The sequence below is a fragment of the Macaca thibetana genome, chromosome X (assembly GCF_024542745.1).
Source record: "Macaca thibetana thibetana isolate TM-01 chromosome X, ASM2454274v1, whole genome shotgun sequence".
Classification (NCBI taxonomy): domain Eukaryota; kingdom Metazoa; phylum Chordata; class Mammalia; order Primates; family Cercopithecidae; genus Macaca; species Macaca thibetana.
Genome location: NC_065598.1, coordinates 105966777 through 105984403, shown reverse-complemented (window position 1 = coordinate 105984403; position 17627 = coordinate 105966777). Strand labels below are relative to the sequence as shown.

At 36.3% G+C, this 17627-nt stretch overlaps 2 protein-coding genes across 2 annotated transcripts in view; one reads left to right on the top strand and one right to left on the bottom strand.

Moving 5' to 3' along the window:
• RTL9 (retrotransposon Gag like 9) overlaps positions 1–5766 on the bottom strand; it is a 97457-nt gene extending 91691 nt beyond the window's left edge. Inside the window, exon 1 of the mRNA XM_050776536.1 lies at positions 5038–5766. The gene's annotated coding sequence lies outside the window, so the exon portion shown is untranslated. The remainder of the gene's footprint in view (positions 1–5037) is intronic.
• GNG5B (G protein subunit gamma 5B) lies at positions 4572–17333 on the top strand. The gene is made up of 2 exons (XM_050775877.1): positions 4572–4665; positions 17047–17333. Exons 1-2 carry the CDS (start codon positions 4572–4574, stop codon positions 17331–17333), a joined length of 381 nt encoding a protein of 126 aa, XP_050631834.1.
• Positions 17334–17627: the final 294 nt, after the last annotated feature.

Genomic DNA, 17627 nt, shown 5'->3' with positions numbered 1-17627 from the left:
GTTTTATGGGCTTAAGTCACATAACCTCTCTGAGCCTCAGTTTTGTCATTTGAAAATGGAACTAATAATAGAACTCTATGATATCATAGAGTTGCTTTGAGGATTAAATAAGATAATTTATGTAAAGTGTTTGGCTCAGTGTAGGCACTAGTTGTATGGTGACTGTTATTACTGGTGAGTGAAGAGATAGTATATTATGTTGGGTGATCTGAAAAGATGGAGTCATGTAGTTTATTCAGTCTGTTGCATCCATCCATCATCCTATCAGAAAGCCAATAAATGTGTCAGTAGGCCAGGGCACAGAGTAATAAAAGCAACTTCTCTTTCTAATTATTTTTATTTTTCTTTCTATAATGGTCAAATAACTTGTTTGTACATGTCACAATATCATGAACCCCGTCTTAGTTATATGGACTTTCCCAGCCATAGCATTTCCAAGGCTACAGTTGTGTTTTCCACTGATTACATTTTAGAGCATTACTTCTTAATGACATATAGGGAGGTCCCTTATCTATCAGTAAATACTTTTCTGTGGGCAGCCAATCTCATTTCTACAGTGGGCAATTTCTTTGTCAGCTTAAGCCCCTGAGAATGGCATGTTTCTACCCTATCGGTTGACCTTAATTCTAGAGTTGGTGGCCCTATTCGCTCTCAGTCTGTAGCCCTCGGTCCATTTTTCAAAACTCCACAAATTCACAGTGCTGTGTCTACTTTCTCACCCACCTGTTTGTAAACAGAAAATTCCTTAGCTTCTGCATCGGACACTGCATTCCCATCCATATAGCCCCAATTAGTGTTACCTCTGGAAGGCTAAGGAGATCATGCCCTATTCATCCTTGTAGGTACTGCCTAGTGTGCTGCATGGCATATGGTAAATATTTGTGGAGGTGATGAAAAACAATGGGTAAATCTTGGCTCTAGAGTTAGGCAGACCTGGATTGAAATACTAACTTCCTTTTCTGCTGGTTGTGGGGCCTTGAGCAAATTACTTCAGCTTTTGGTACCTCAGTTCCTTCATCTATAAAATTATGATAGTATATATCACTTAGGTGTTTTATAAGAATTAAATGAATAAATATATATAAAGCCCCCAGCACAATACCACATACACAGTGAATGTTTGGTAAATGTTAACAATGTGTGGAAGACTATATAAAATAATGAATGAATGAATGTGCATTTTCAATAGGAAGTCATATAACTACAGGATATCTTTAGTGCCTGTAAGAGATCCAGGGAAGTATGAAAGAATAGTCAGTAAGAACTGGTAAATACTTCATTTATCATATTTCCTACCATGTGATTCTTACCATTAGGAGTACATGAAAGCTGAAGTTTTTCAGAACAAACCATTCACATTAAATGCATGGAAGGAAAATAACATCTCATATCATAACAGTAACAGTTGCCTAGCTTCTGGGAGTACTTCAGAATATAATTAAGTGTTGAAAAGTGTAGAGTTGTCAATAGAAGCTATTGCTAGCAGTTGTTTCAAATTAATTAAAAATACTGATTTCAGCGTTCTGGTTTTAGTACAGAGTATTTGAGTTATTATTGTTATTAGCGGGAGTCTGAGTCAGGAGGGTTAAATAGACAAATGACAACAGTAAAGGAAGTCAGATGAAATTTCACACATCAGGAGAGTTGCACAGGCAATGAAAGCAACTTTTACTTTATATGACAAGTTTAACTGTTAGTGTAGGGATGAGGGGAAAAAGAAGGAACGAGAATTGATATGCCGCAAACCCATCCAAAGCTAGATTCTGCTCAGGATTCTGCACCATCAATGACTCTGTTATATATATTTTTTATTCCACAGCTCTCCAATCTCCCACTGATTCATTCATTCAGTAAAATATATCATGTGCCTACTATGTGCCAGGTACTATACTAGATGTTGGAGATATAGCAGCAAACAAAAGTCCTTGCCCTCCTGGAATTTACATTCTAGGAGGGGTCAGTACACTATGGTCCATTAGCCAAATCTAGCCTGCCCCCTGTTTTGGTAAATATAGTTTTATTGGAACACAGTCATGCTCATCTATGGCAGCTTTTGTATAACAATAATAGAGGTAGGTAGTTGTGTTAAAGACTGCGTGACTCACAAAGCCTAAAATATTTATTATCTGGACCTTTACAGAAAAAGTTTTCCAGCTCCTGTTTTAGCAGAAGGAGATAGATGATAAACAAATAAATAGATAAACATATATCATCTGGTAGTATTCAAAGTATAAAGAAATAAAACATGGAAGGCAGATAGAAAATGGCGAGAAGGCACTTGCAATACTGAATATGGTAGTCAGAGAAGATTTTACCAAGTTGGATATTTGATCCATCACCTGAAGGACGTGAATATGTCAATATCTGGGTTGTATACAGCATTATGGGCCATTATGAGGGGTTTTGTTGTTACTGAGTGTCAGATGGGAAGCCATTGGAGGAGTTTTGAGCAGAGGAATGACATGATCTGACATTCACATAATAAAATTATCCTGGTTCCAAAAAGCAGTGAGAGAATAATAGACTTAAGTGATGGTGGCAAGAACAGAAGCAAGGAGAACAGTTGGGAGGCTAGTGCAATATAATCCAGGAAGCAGATCATTGTGATATAAACCAGGATAGTAGCAATGAAAAAATGGTCAGATTCTAGATATATTCTGAAGGTAGAACCAATAAGATTTGCTGATCAAATAAATTTAGGATATGAAAGAGGGAAAAATCAAGATTGATTCCTAGGTCTTCTGCCTGAGCAACTGGAAGAATGAAATTGGTATTTAGGGAGTTGGCGAAGACTGTGAGGAGCAGATTTTGTGAGTGCAGCAGGTTTTATTGGGGGTGGTGGGCAGGGGCAGTTTTGAACATGGTAAGTTACTATTACTATTAGGTAAGATACCTGTTAGGCATGCAAGTTGATATGTCCAGCAGGCAGTTGGGCATATAAGTATGGAGATACAGATTTGTGGCTCATCAGCAAATAGATAGTATATTAAGCCACGAAGATCAGAGCATCACTAAGAAGATAAAGGACAGAAGAGATCTTAGGCTTTAAACCTTCCTCTACCTTTCAACTCCAGAAGTTAGTCCATGACAAAATCCTGTCAATTCTTCCTATAGAATGTCTCTCAATTCACCATTTTCCTTCCATTCCCACTGCTACCATTATAGTCCAGAATCTCACCTTGTCTTACTTGGCTTTTAAAATAGCCTCCTAACTGGTTTCCTTGCTTCCAAACGTCAACTTGAAACTCATCATCTCATTTGTCCTTCCCCTCCAAAAAAACTTTCTACTTCTCCTGGGCTCTCTATCTTAGAGAATGGCATCACTATTCATAAGCATTTGCTCAAACTTGAAAATTTGAAATCCTCTTTGTCACCTCCCTTCTACTCTCCATTGTGCAATTCCATTAACAAACCCTGACTTTCTTACCTTCAAAATATAACTCAATTCTGCCCACCATTCTCTGTCTCTGTTACTATCAATCTAGTTCAAGATAACATCACCTCCCATCTAGACAACAGTAATAGCCTCTTGACTACTCTTCTTCCCTCTAGTTAATCTTCCATATGGAAACCAGTGGAATCTTTCTAAAACAGTGCTATGTATATTTTGCCTACCTATTCTGTAGGTCCACAGAATAAAATTCAACAGCCCTTCATCATTTGCCCATAACTTTTCCTTCCAATGGTATCTACTATGGCTTCTCTGGAAATTCCCTTCATTTCATCCCTGTGACCTTGTCAGTGGTCTTTAGACCCACCATGACCACAGTGTGCCCCAATACCTAGTGCAGACCTTCCCAAACATATTACAAGTGTCTAAGCCTATGAGATTTCTCCTCTCTCCTCAGCTGAGGCCAGAGGCAGTGCTGTTGAAACTCCTAGGATGCTTGCCTCTAGATGTCAAACTGCTTCCTCCATTCATCCTAGTGTGCTTTACAAATACTATGCTTTTCTCTGCATGCCATGACACAATAAAGGTTGTGAAGGACTGCTTTAATGCACACCATTCCCACGGTTTGGAAAGTGCTGCTCCACTCTCTTCTCTAAGTTCTAAGTACCCTTCTATGCCAAATTCAAGTCTCACCTTTCTCATAGAGCGGTCTTTGATGCTACATGGCCAGCATCAAAATTCTTGTACGATGTGACCAGACCACTCAGTTGGCACTTAGTATATGTGCTGCTATTTAACTTTTTATGGTGAGACCTTATCTCATTGTGTTGTCTGTTGCTTAAGAGCAACAATTTTTATACCGACTTTTGCAGCCAGTGCCTTAACATACAGCAAGACACTCAGTATATTTTTACAATATTAATGAATAAACAAATTAATGAATAGATAAATTCCATCAGATGATGCAATGGACAAGAACATTAGATTCAGAATCAGAGAATCTGGATTCTAGTCCAATTTGCCACTAGATGGTTGTGTGAGACTTCAGGAAAGTTGCTTGCCTTAGTTGCCTCATTCACAAAATAGGAACAATACTTCCCATTGTGACTTCCCAAGTTGAGATGGGATAATTTATGGAAAAAATATTTGGCAAATGAAAAGAGCATGTCGTTCATGAGTGATGCCAAAGAAGGCAGTGTGGAGGATAAAGAATGAGCTCAAAGAAGCTGCAGAAAACATTAGAGGATTCATGGGTGAAAAAAAAAGCCAAAGGGGTAAGGGAAATTTGCTAGCAAAGTAGACTTGCCCAGGAGTGATTGAGAAAGGATGATGAACACAGAAGAAAGAAAAATCAAGTTTCTGTTGAGAAGCAATATAACACAGCCACTAGATCCAGACTGCCTAAGTTCAAAGCCTGGCTCTGGCACTTAACCAGCTGTGTGACCTTGAACAAGTTACTTAACATCTCTGAACCTCAGTTTACTCATGTGTATTATGGGGGTAATAATAACGCCTATTTTCAGGGAGGTGTTATAAGATGTAAAGGAGTTAATATTTATAAAGTGCTTAGAGCAGTGCAGACCAGTGCCTAGCATATAGAGCATTATAGAAGAACATGTTAGATAAAATAATAATCTTCTCCTTACCAGGCAATACTCCAATCCTCATGGCTGGCACTTTCTCCTGGGACCTGGAGCAGGGCTCACGAAAGTTCTGACTTGCTCTCCAGTGGACACGTCTCCTTTCCACATTCCAGAACCCAGTCCTCTGAGCTTAGCCTATCTCACTGCTCAAAGGACACTATGTTTCCCAGCCTACAAAGTTTCTTTTCAATTCTTCAGCCTTTTTCAAAACCCAATAGAGTTCCTTGTGAGAACAGATAGGAGTGAATTCCATAAGCTCCCAGAAGCAAATACAGACGGTATAATCTAATCTTTTAGAGCAATGGCTTTGTAATCAAGCAAAAGAGAGTTTGAATCAGGGCTCTGTAAATGACCAACTGGGTGACCTTGGACAAATCCAAGGTCTGAGCCTCAGCTTGCTTGTCTTTAAAATGAGGCCTCACAGGTGGTTGTCAGGATCAAATGAGAAAATGGACATGATGCATTCAGTATAGGGCCTGGCATGTGGCAAGCACTCAGAAAGTGTTAGCTCTTATCATTAATAATTCCTAGGATTATGGGTCTCGATTTTCCCAACTCTAGAATGTAATTTAATAGCACTATAGCTCTTATCCACTATTCCTCTGTCATCTCAATTTGACCCTTCCAAACTAAAAAAGTGCAAAAAAATATTCTTGGAGTGATAAGTTGACAACACTCTGCATTTTACACTCCATTTGAGGTTTATGCCCAGTTCAAAAGAGTTACAGAGAAAGAACCCACAACTCTAAGTATGCTTCAGATTTCCATATGTCTGTAAATGCCTCAAAGACAGCAGTGGTCCTCTTAGCCTAGGGTGAACATCAAAATCACCTATTTTTATTTTTAATTTCATTAAATATGATTCTTCTGAAAAAATGGCAAAGAAAAAAATTTTTGTTTCAAAATCCTTGCCTTTACCCTAGAAATGATACTCCTCATGAAGCAAATGTCCAATGGGGAGACAGTGGGCCAGGCAAGTATATTTTGCAAAAGTTATCCAAGTCAGTGTCATAAGCACCCCTGATGTGAGAGAGGGACCGGAACATGCATGTGGAGGATGAGGCCAGGGTCTTGCCTTGAGAAGAAATCCAAGAAGGGCAAGTATAACCATTCTGCCTCCCACACAATGTGGGTGTGTAGAAACATGCCCTGCACCCACAGGGAAAAGCATAGTATTTTCTCCTCCATGCATTAATCACAGAGGATTTCCCTCCTGTGATTGATGATACAAGCATCATCCTTGACACATCAGTTGAAGAACTGTACTCAGTGAGAATACAAGATTCATCCAGCTTTGAAAATGTAACTATATCTAACAACTGGATTAAATATATTTCATGCCTAAAGATCTAATACTATTTAATGCCTACAGCAAGGAAGAATGATTACCAAATAATTTAATTATTTTTGGTTTACACATCTGTCATCAAAGCTAATCGTTTGCTGGCAGAAACTGACCATTTGGTCTTGACCATGATCACTAATGAGTGTACTTGCATTTCATATCAAGAAATCAGTCTCTCAAATGCTTCTAATCAAATAAATTAAAAGCTGAAATATTTTTAAAAAGTGTAAAAAGGCACAATTTATAAGATTTATGAAGCGGTTACTTTTTCTTTTCTGATTTTATGTATATATATATCACTCAACACTTGCTGTGCAACATATTAGATACACCTACATTACTTTGGAGGACCACCAAACACTTGATTTTCCCATGTACTTATCTAAAAATTTTATTAAATTTTCATTTAAATCTCTCAAAAATAGAGTGTTAAGTTTCATGTATATGTGTGATCTATACTAATAGATCTAAGCTAATGTATACATACTCAGTTCTCATTTTTCTATTTGCAAAATTCAAACTAATGAATTGGTTTGAAAAAAGAAGACAGAAATGAAGAATTTTGAAAAGTAATTCTCAAAAATGCTTAAAATAGATACTAAATTCATTGAGCTACTCATTTCAATATTTTAATATAAGAATGCAAAATTTATAATGTAGTAGTTAGGTACACAGACTCAAAAATCAGGGAGAAGTGATTCCATTTTCCTTCCGCTCTCTTGCTAACCATGCAACCTCAGGCAAGTAACTTCATTCTCTGAGCTTTAGTTATCCCATCTGTAAAATGAGAATAATAATATTATATGTCAAAAGGTTGATGTGGGCGTTAAATATAATACATACAAAATATTATTATTTTTTCCTCTCAAAATTATTTTTAATTGACAAATGATAAGGTGTATATATATATATGTGTGATGTAAAATGTGATGTTTTGATCTATGTATATATTATAGAAAGATTCAATCAAGCTAATGAACATATCTATCACCTCACTAATTTATCATTCTTTTGTGGTAAGAACACTAAAAAGCTATTCTTTTAGCAATTTTGAAATATACAATACATTATTATTAACTGTGGTTACCATGTAGTGCAATACATCACTAAAAGTTATTCCTCTAGTTGGCCGGGCCTAGTGGCTCACGCTTGTAATCCCAGCACTTTGGAAGGCTGAGGCAGGTGGATCACCTAAGGTCAGGAGTTAGAGACCAGCCTGGCCAACATGGTGAAACCCCATCTCCACTAAAAAAAATACAAAAATCAGCTGGGTGTAGTGGTACATGCCTGTAATCCCATCTACTCAGGGGGCTGTGGCAGGAGACTCGCCTGAACCCAGGAGGCAGAGCCTGTGGCAGGAGACTCGCTTGTGAACCCAGGAGGCGGAGGTTGCAGTTAGCCGAGATAGTGCCACTGCACTCCAGCCTGGGCAACAGAGTAGGACTCCATCTCAAAAACAAAAACAAACAAACAGAAAAAACGTTATGGTCCAGTCTCACTGAAATTTTATATAATTTGATCAACATCTTCCCTTTCCCCAACCCTCCTCCTCCCCACTAACCTCTGGTAACCACCTTTCTGTTCTTTGTTTCTATGAGATCCACTTTTTAAGATTTCACATAGGAGATGACACAATATTTGTCTTTCTGTGCTTGGCTTATTTCACGTAGCATAATATCCTCCAGTTCCATCCACGTTGTTTTGAATGATAGAATTTTCTTATTTTTTAAGGCCATATAGTATTCCATTGTGTATAGGTACTACATTTTCTTTATCCATTCATCTGTTGATGGACATTTGGGTTGCTTCCACATCTTGACTATTGTGAATAATACTAAAATGAACATGGGAGTGCAGATATCTCTTTGACATACTGATCTCAATTCCTTTGGATTTATACCCAGAAGTGGCATTGCTGTATCATACGGCAATTCTATTTTTAGTTTTTTGAGGAACCTTTATACTATTTTCCAAATGGTTATACGAATTCACCTTCCAATCAACAGTGTGCAGGGGTTCTCTTTTCACCATATTCTCACCAACGCTTATCACTCATCTTTTTGATAATAGACATTTTAACAGATGATACCTCATTGTGGTTTTACTTTGCATTTCCCTGATGACTATAGATGTTGAGCATTTTTTTTCTCATATCTGTTGGCAATTCACAACTCTTAAGAAATGTCTATCCAAATCCTTTGCCCATGTTTTTAAATTTAGAAAAAATGTTTAGAGACAGAGTTTTGCTCTGTTGCCCAGACTGAAGTGTGATGGCACAATTACAGCTCATTGCAACCTCCAGCTTCCAGACTCAGGAGATCCTCCCACCTCAGCAACCTGAGTAGCTAGGACTACAGGTGTGTACCACCACATCCTGCTAATTAAAAAATAATGTGTAGAGACAGGGGTCTTGCTTCGTTGCCCAGGCTGGTCTTGAACTCTTGCTTTGCCCATTTTTTAATCAGGTTGTTTTCTTGCGATTGAATTGTTTGATTTCCTTATATATTTTGGATATTAGTCCCTTGTCAGATGTATGTTTCCCAGTATTTTCTACCAATCTGTGAGCTGTCTCTTCACTCTGTTAATTGTTTCATTTGCTGTGCAAAAGCTTTTTAGTTTGATGCAATCTCATTTGTCTAATGTTGCTTTTGTCGCCTATGTCTGTGCTTTTGTTGCCTCTGATTTTTCTTGTTGCCAAGAAATCATTGTCCAGACCAATGCTGTGGATCTTTTCCCCTATTTTCTTGTAGTAGGTTTACAGTTTCAGGTCTTATGTTCAAGTTTATTTATTTTGAGTTGGTGAGAGATAGGGGTCTAGTTTCATTCCTCTGCATGTGGATATCCGGTTTTCCCAACACCATTTATTGAAAAGACTGTCCTTTCCCAATCGTATAGTCTTGGCGCCTTTGTTGAAAGTCAATTTATCATAAATACTTGGGTTTCTTTCTAGGCTTTCTATCATGTTCCATTGGTTGATATGTCTGTCTTTATGCCAGTATCATGCTGTTTTGATTACAATAGCTTTATTTAATATACAGTTATCTCTTGGTATCCATAAGTGATTGGTTCCAAGATGTCCCACATATAATAAAATCCACAAATGCTCAATTTCCTGATATAAAGTGGAATAGTATTTGTGTATGACCTATGCACATCCTCCTGCACACTTTAAATCATCTCTAGATTATTTATAATACCTAATACAATGTAAATGTTATGTGAAGAGTTCTTATACTATATTGTTTAAAGGGAATAATAACAAGAAAAAAGTCTGTACATGTACAGTACAGACACTTTTTTGGTAATATTTTTGATCCACAGATGGTCAAATCCACAGGTGCAAAACCCATGGATGCAGAGGGCTGACTGTATGCTGAAATCAGGGAGTGTGATGCCTCACCCTTGTTCTTTTTACTCAAAGTTGTTTTGGCTATTAAGAGTTTTTCTGGTTCCATATGAATTTTAGGTTGTTATTTTTGTGAAAAATGACATTGGAATTTTGACAGGAATTTCATTGAATCTGTAGATCACTTTGGGTGGTATGGAAATTTTAATAGTACTAATTATTCCAATGCATGAGCATGGGATATCTTTCCACATATTTGTGTTTTCTTCAATTTATTTCATCAATATTTTATAGTTTTTACTATACAGATCTTTCACCTACTTGGTTAAAGTTACTTCTAAACATTTTATTTTTTGATGCTATTATAAATAGGATTTTCTTAGTTTCTTTTTTAGATAGTTCATTGTTAGTATATAGAAATACTACTAATTTTTGCATATTTTGTAACCTGAAACTTTACTGAATTTGTTCATCAGTTCTAACAGATTTTGGTAGGGTCTTTATGGTTTTCTTTCATTCTCAAGTACACATAGAACACTCTCCATGATAGATCATGTTAGGCCACAAAATATGTCTTTACAAATTTAAGATTGAAATTATATTATTTTCTCTGACCACAATGGCATGAAAGTAGAAATCAACGACAGGAGGAACCTTAAAAAACTCATAAATATGTGGAAATTAAACAATATGTTCCTGTACAATCAATGAGTCAAATAAGAAATTCAAAAGGAAACTTTGAAATATGTTGAGATAAACAAGAACGGAATGGAATAAGAACGGAAACATAACATTCCAAAATTTATGGGATGCAGCAAAAGTAGTCATAGGAGGGAAGTTTATAGCAATAAATGCCTGCAACGTAATAGAAGAAAGCTCTTAAATAAACAATCTAACATTACACCTCAAGGAACTAGGAAAAGAAGATCAAAGTAAGCCCAAACTTAGCAGAAGGAAGGAAATAACAAAGATTAAAGCAGAAATAAACAAAATAGAGATGAAAAAAATTAGAAAACATTAACAAAACTGAAAGTTTGTTTTTAAAAAAGATAAAATTGACAAACTGTTAGCCAGACTAACAAAGAAAAAAAGAGAGAAGACTCAAATAAACAAGATCAGAAATGAAAGAGAAGACATAACAACTAATACCACAGAAATACAAAATATCATAAGATACTACTATGAACAACTATACACAAGTAAATTGGATAACCTAGAACAAATGGATGAATTCCTAGAAAAGTGCAACCTACCAAGACGAAATCAGAAGACATATAAAAGTTTTACAACAATGCCTGGCATTGTAGTAAGTGAATAATAAATGCTATAAGTTTTGTTAATATTTCTACCAGAATGTAAGCTTCATGGTGGCAGTTTTTTTTTACACCTTCTCTGTTTGGTTCTCAGTGGCTAACACAGTGCATGTTCAATAAATATTTGTTGGGTGAATTAATTTATGTGACAGCTATCTATCTTAAAGTCTTAGGGGAACTGCTTATTAATTATGCCACTGCTTCTAATCACACTTGGCAGCTGCATGAGTAACTCAAGGTGAAATTTTTAGAGGCTTTCTTGAGAAATAATTCACATACCATATGCTCTCTCCATTCAAAGTGTTGAATTAAATGGCTTTTAGTATATTCAAAGACTTGTGCAAACATCACCATAATTAATTTTAGAACATTATCATCACCCCACAAAGAAACTCCATGCCCATCAGTAGTCACTCCCATTACCTGGCAAACCCTCTCTCCACCCCACCCCTAGGGCACCACCAACGACTTCCTGCCGATATAGATTTGCTTATTCTAAACATTTCTTATGCATAGACTCGTATAATAGATGGGTTTTGTGACTAGTTTCTTTCATTTAGAATAATATTTTCAAGGTTCATTATATGTTATAGAATGTATCAGTATTCCATTCATTTCCATTGTATGGATAGACCACCATTTGTTTATCCATTCATCAGCTGGTGGATATTGGAGCTGTTTCCACTTTTTGGCTATAACGCAACCATGAACATTCATATCCAAGTTTTTGTGTGAACGTGTATTTTCATTTATCTTGGGTATATACCTAGGAGTAGAATTTATGGGTCATATAATAACTCTATGTTTAACTCTTTGAGAAAATGCCAGACAATCTTCCACAGAGGCTGTACCATTTAATATTCCCTTTAGGTTCCATTTTCTCCTCATCTTTGCCAATACTTGTTATTATCTCTTTTTAAAAAAAAAAATTATAACCACCCTAGAGGGTATGAAGGGGTATCTCATGGTGGTTTGGGTTTGCATTTCTCTAACAATTATGCTGAACATCTTTTTCTTGTGCTGACTGGCTGTTTGTATATCTTCTCTGTAGAAATGTACATTCAGATCTTTTGCTTTGCCTGTTTTTAAATTGGGTTGTCTTTTTTATTGAGTTGTGTAAGAATTATATATTCTGGATACAAGTGCTTATCAAACATGGTTTGCAAACACTTTCACATCTTATTCTCTGGGTTGTCTTTTAATTTCCTTTGATTCATTAAAATTTTTAATTATGATTTAGTCAGTTTATCATTTTTTCTCTTATTGCTTATGCTTTTTGGTGTCCTATTTAAGAAAGTATTGCCTAATTCAAAGCTATGAAGACTTACATTTATGTTTCCTTTTAATAGTGCTGTAATTTTAGCCTTACATTTGGATCTTCACTCCATTTTGAGTTAATTTTTGTATATAGTGTGAGGAAGGGGTCCAACCTCATTCTTTTGCATGTGAAGATACAGTTGTCTCAGCACTATTTGTTAAAAATACTCTGTTTTCCTCGTGGAAATGTCTGGGTGCCCTTGATGAAAATCTATCAAACATAAATGTAAGAGTTTATCCCTGGACCCTTCATTCTATTCCATTGAATTGATCTATATGTCTATCCTTATGTCAGTACCATACTGATTGTTGCAGCTTTGTAGTAAGTTTTGAAATTGGGAAGTGTGCATCCTCCAACTAATGTCTTTTTTAAGATTGTTTTGGCTATTCTGGAGCCCTTGCATTTCCGTATGAATTTTAAGATCATCATGTCAATTTTTGCAAAGAAGCCGCTGAGATTTTGACAGGGATTGTGTTGAATCTATAGATTAGTTAGAGTAGTATTGCTATCTTAACAATATTGTCTCCTGCACACAATGAACATGGAATTTATTTCCATTTACTTATGTTTTCTTCCACTTCTTTCAAAAATGTTTCATAGTTTTCAGTGTACATTCTTATACTTTCTTGGATACATTTATTCCTATTTTATTCTTTTGATGCAATGAAATCCTTTTCTTTTCTTTTTTGAGACAGGGTTTCACTCTGTTGCTCAGGCTGGAGTGTAGCGGTGCGATCATGACTCACTGCAGTCTCAACTGCCCAGGCTCAAGTGATCCTCCTGCCTCAACCTCCTGAGTAGCTGGGATCACAGGGTGTGTGCCACCATGCCCAGCTAATTTTTTTATTATTATTTGTGGAGATGGGGGTCTCACTATGCTGCTCAGGCTGTTCTCAAACTCCTGGGCTCAAGCAACAATCCCACCTTAGCCTCCCAAAGTGCTGAGATTACAGGCATGAGTCACCATGCCCAACCTGGAATCGTTTTCTTAATTTCATTTTCAGATTGTTCATTGCTAGTGTGTAGAAACACAACTGATTTTTGTATATTTCTCCTGCAAATTGCTGAACTCTTTTATTTACTTTAATAATTATTTTGTGGGTTCTTTAGGGTTGTCTGTGTATATGATCAAGCTATCTTCAAATAGATATCATTTGGATTCTTCCTTTCCAAACTGGAGGCCTATTATTTCTTTTTCTTCCCTAATTGCCCTGTTGAGAACTTCCAGTACAGTGTTAGGTAGAAGTGGAGTGAGTGAACATCCTCCTCTTGTTCCTGATCTTAGCAGAAGAGTTTTACTATTTCACCATTAAGTATGATATTATCCGTCGGGTCTCTATAGGTACCTTTTATCAGGTTGAGGAGTAAGGTGAACTTTATTTGAAACTAGAAGCCCCTCACCAAAGATGGAAACCTCAGGCCCACTTTTATTTTCTCTCCTCTGGTATGGCACAATTCTTCTGTTTCATATTCTCAAAACAGGGCAAGAATGTCTTAAGGGACAGACCTATACCTTATTCTGGATTTCAAACTGGGGAACATTTCACTTCAGATGGAAGTATTTTTGAAAGATAGCCTACTGAGAATTGTATAGATACTTAAGAATTCATTTGTAAAGCATAAGATGGCAGGCTTTCTTTGAGCCCCAACTTTATTTAGCTTGATTAAGTCTGGGTTCTACCAGTATACGTCATCTTTTCCGTAATCTCGTTGATGGGAGAATGGGAAATGGGAGACACATACAGGACTTTCTTACACATGATCCCTAGAGATGCAGTGGCATGTATGATAAGACTGCCTGGGTTCATTCAAATCCTTGCTCTGCCACTTACACATTTGACAAGTAATGTGTATGTATCTCAGTTTCCTCATTTTGAAAAATTAAGATGATAAAACTATAACAATAATAATACCTAACTCAGAATTGTTGTGAGAAATAAATGAATTATTATATACAAAAAGTACTTAGAACAGTATAAAAATACTAAAAATAGTCCCAGCACCATTGTAAACTCCATTTATGTACTTGCAATTAGGCTATGTTGTTCAGTAATAACAACACAGGTTTAAGAGCCAGATAAATCCATGTTGAAATTCCTGCCCAACTGCTTTTACCAGCTGAATTTGGTATAAAAATACAAATGAACTGAATTTTGTTCTCCTCAAAATTCATATGTTGAGGCCCTAATCTCCAATGTGGTAGTATTTGGAGGTTAGACCTTTGAGAGGGCAACTGGGTTTGGGAGGTAATTGGGTTTGCCATGTGAGAAAACCAGGAAGAAGGCCTGCACCACACTGAGCACACTGGCACCGTAATCTCAATCTTGGACTTCTCAGTTTCCAAAACTGTGAGAAATAAATGTTTGTTGTTTAAGCCACTCAGTCTGGGGTATTCTTGATATAGCAGCCTCAACAGGTTAAGAGACCAGCTATGCGGCCTCTGACGAATTAATCTCTCTGAGATTTATTTTTTCATACCTAATCGCGTACAGAACCTACTTTTCAGGGTTATTATAAGGCATGCATTAGATAATTCCTGTGAAATATCTAACTCAAGATAATTGTTGAACAAATGGCAACTATTATTGTTGTTATTTTATTTTTATTTTCTTGTTTTAAGGCCAATGAGGTCCTATCACTGAACTTCTTTTGATCATTTAACAATTCAGGCCTGGGGATGATAACAGCAAATGGCATAAGGGGCTTTTAGTTTTTTTAAAGTAATATATACTTGTGAAAAATTCAAATTTTACAAAAAGTGAAAAGTAAAAACCTGTTTTCACATGCATTTCCCCACCCATTTTACTTCCCCTTTCTCAGGGATAACAACAACGAAAAGAATTTGACTTATATCCATCCAGACCTTTTTCTATGCATATACATAAATGTGAATTATACATAAGAACACATACACATGCATATATATTTCTACATAAATTATACCTTATTATATATTGTTTTATGATTTTCTAATTTTACTCGACAGTATATTTTTGATATCTTTCCATTTGAGCCCATAAAAATCTACCTCATTCTTCTTAATAGCAATTCAATAACCCAAGAGATGGAAGTATCACTGGTTTAATTTTTAAAAATCTTTAATAATTGCTGCCAAGATAATATCATAAGTCTCTAGTTGCAGTGCACTTTTTCTCTCAAAGCCTGTGTTTAACAATGTAGTATGTAAATGTGTAGTTTAAAGCAAATTCATAGTTTGCATGGATCATGAGCGTTTTGTTGAATTCTAGGTTATAGGGACAGAATGGAAAACTAAGTACTTAGGCAAAAAGGGACTGCTTTAGATAGGTCAGAAGAAAAAACAAGTCACCTAAATTATTACCAGCTTTTGAATAATTTTTCCTGGTGGGTTCTAGTATCAAAAGAATAAATGAAAAAGAAGACTGAAATGGAAATCAGTAAGTTCAACAAAGCCTTGAAAAGCTTATTAAATACAAAGTAACTGTGGATCTGGTGGAAAAAGAGCACTGAAGTTACTACAATAATTAATCTTTTGTACTGAGAAGTTGCTATAATAATAATTCTTTTGGATGAGAAACTGGCCAAAATAATTGAGAAATGCCAAAAAAAAAAAAAAGTAACCATGTAGTCAAATCATTACATTTACATAAATAAATTCACAAAAGAGAAATTAAAATTAATGCTTCCAGAATAAGCAAAATACATTGTGTCAATATCCAACAGGTCCAAACTGTCTGTGTGCTACTAATGGAAGTGTCAGAATTCTGAGCAAGTATTCACAAAGATCAGAAGTGTCATAACACTGAAGCCATGTGATTATAAGAGAAGAAAATCTGTATAGATGGAATCGTGTGTATAGATGGAAATGTCACTCACTGTAGTATCTGAGCAGGAGGTTGTAATCAAAGCAGTTAGCAATTAGAGAGTACAGGGCCCTAACTCCCACAGAATTTTTGGTACAAGCAGCTCTGACAGCACACAGAACTGTTGTAAGATACTTCGTGAGAAAGCTTTGTCAGTGGTAATGCCTGCTTTAATGACATCTGGAAACAGCTGTTTTTCTCCAAAAGGCAGCAATATGTCTAAGCCTGCCAAATACAGATAATAAGGTGCTTACCTATCATTAACAAAATTATGCTTTCCTTATTGACAAAAAAGATCTGTTCACATTGTGAGGAGAATACATTAGAATTAGCGAAGAACTAACAATTGAAAAGTATCACACAGATGGCTGCCAAGCAGTGCTTTCCAGCCCAAAATCTGCAACCCTCTAAGGTGGCTACAATTATCCTGAGGTTCACCATGAGGTTTTTTTTTTTAATATCTCAAAACAAAATTATATATGAGGTACTTTAAATACAAATATATATGCCATAGAGCATTTCGAAGAAAGGGGAAAGATGGCATGAAAACAAGCTAACAATAGCAGGACATTATAAACTTCCACAAGGTTGGGAGCCACCAATAGTAAGATTCAGTAGCAACTTTTGTGAATTCAGAGCATTATGCCAGGGTACGTTGTCAAAATGTCTGAAATTTTATTTTAATGTCAGCAACAAAATTATCCATTCATTGAAGAAATATTTATTGAGGGAATACTATATGTCAGGTACCAATACACAAATTGCCTGCCAGAAAGTTTGTATCCTCAATGTATAGGAATGCTGGTTTTCCTGAGCCCTTCTAATAACATCTTAAAAATGATATTTAGCGGCCCCGCCGACCCATGGCCCACGGCCCGCGACCCACCGACCCACCCACCCACGAATCGGCCCGGCCCTTGCATTCACCATATCTGGCTCCTCCAGCGTCGCCGCTATGAAGAAAGTGGTTCAACAGCTCCAGCTGGAGGCCGGGCTCAACAGCGTAAAAGTTTCCCAGGCAGCTGCAGACTTGAAACAATTCTGTCTGCAGAATGCTCAACATGACCCTCTGCTGACTGGAGTATCTTCAAGTACAAATCCCTTCAGACCCCAGAAAGTCTGTTCCTTTTTGTAGTAAAATGAATCTTTCAAAGGTTTCCCAAACCACTTCTTATGATCCAGTGAATATTTAAGAGAGACACTTTTGAAGCCTGTACAAAAACTTGTCCCTGTAACACATGTGCCATGATATACAAAATTCTACTTTTGTCAGTCTTTAACATCTACCTCTGAATTTTCATGAATTTCTATTTCACAAGGGTAATTGTTTTATATACACTGGCAGCAGCATACAATAAAACTTAGTGTGCAAGTTTTTAAAAATGATATTTAGCAATATCATATTAGTGAAAAATAGTCTTATTGTGGT

Bases quoted from the DNA above. Each gene is read 5' to 3' on its own strand.
- GNG5B (XM_050775877.1), top strand. From the start codon at position 4,572: ATGCCAAAGAAGGCAGTGTGGAGGATAAAGAATGAGCTCAAAGAAGCT. The intron at 4,666-17,046 runs GTAAGGGAAATT...AATGATATTTAG, and splicing joins TGAAAAAAAAAGCCAAAGGG to CGGCCCCGCCGACCCATGGC.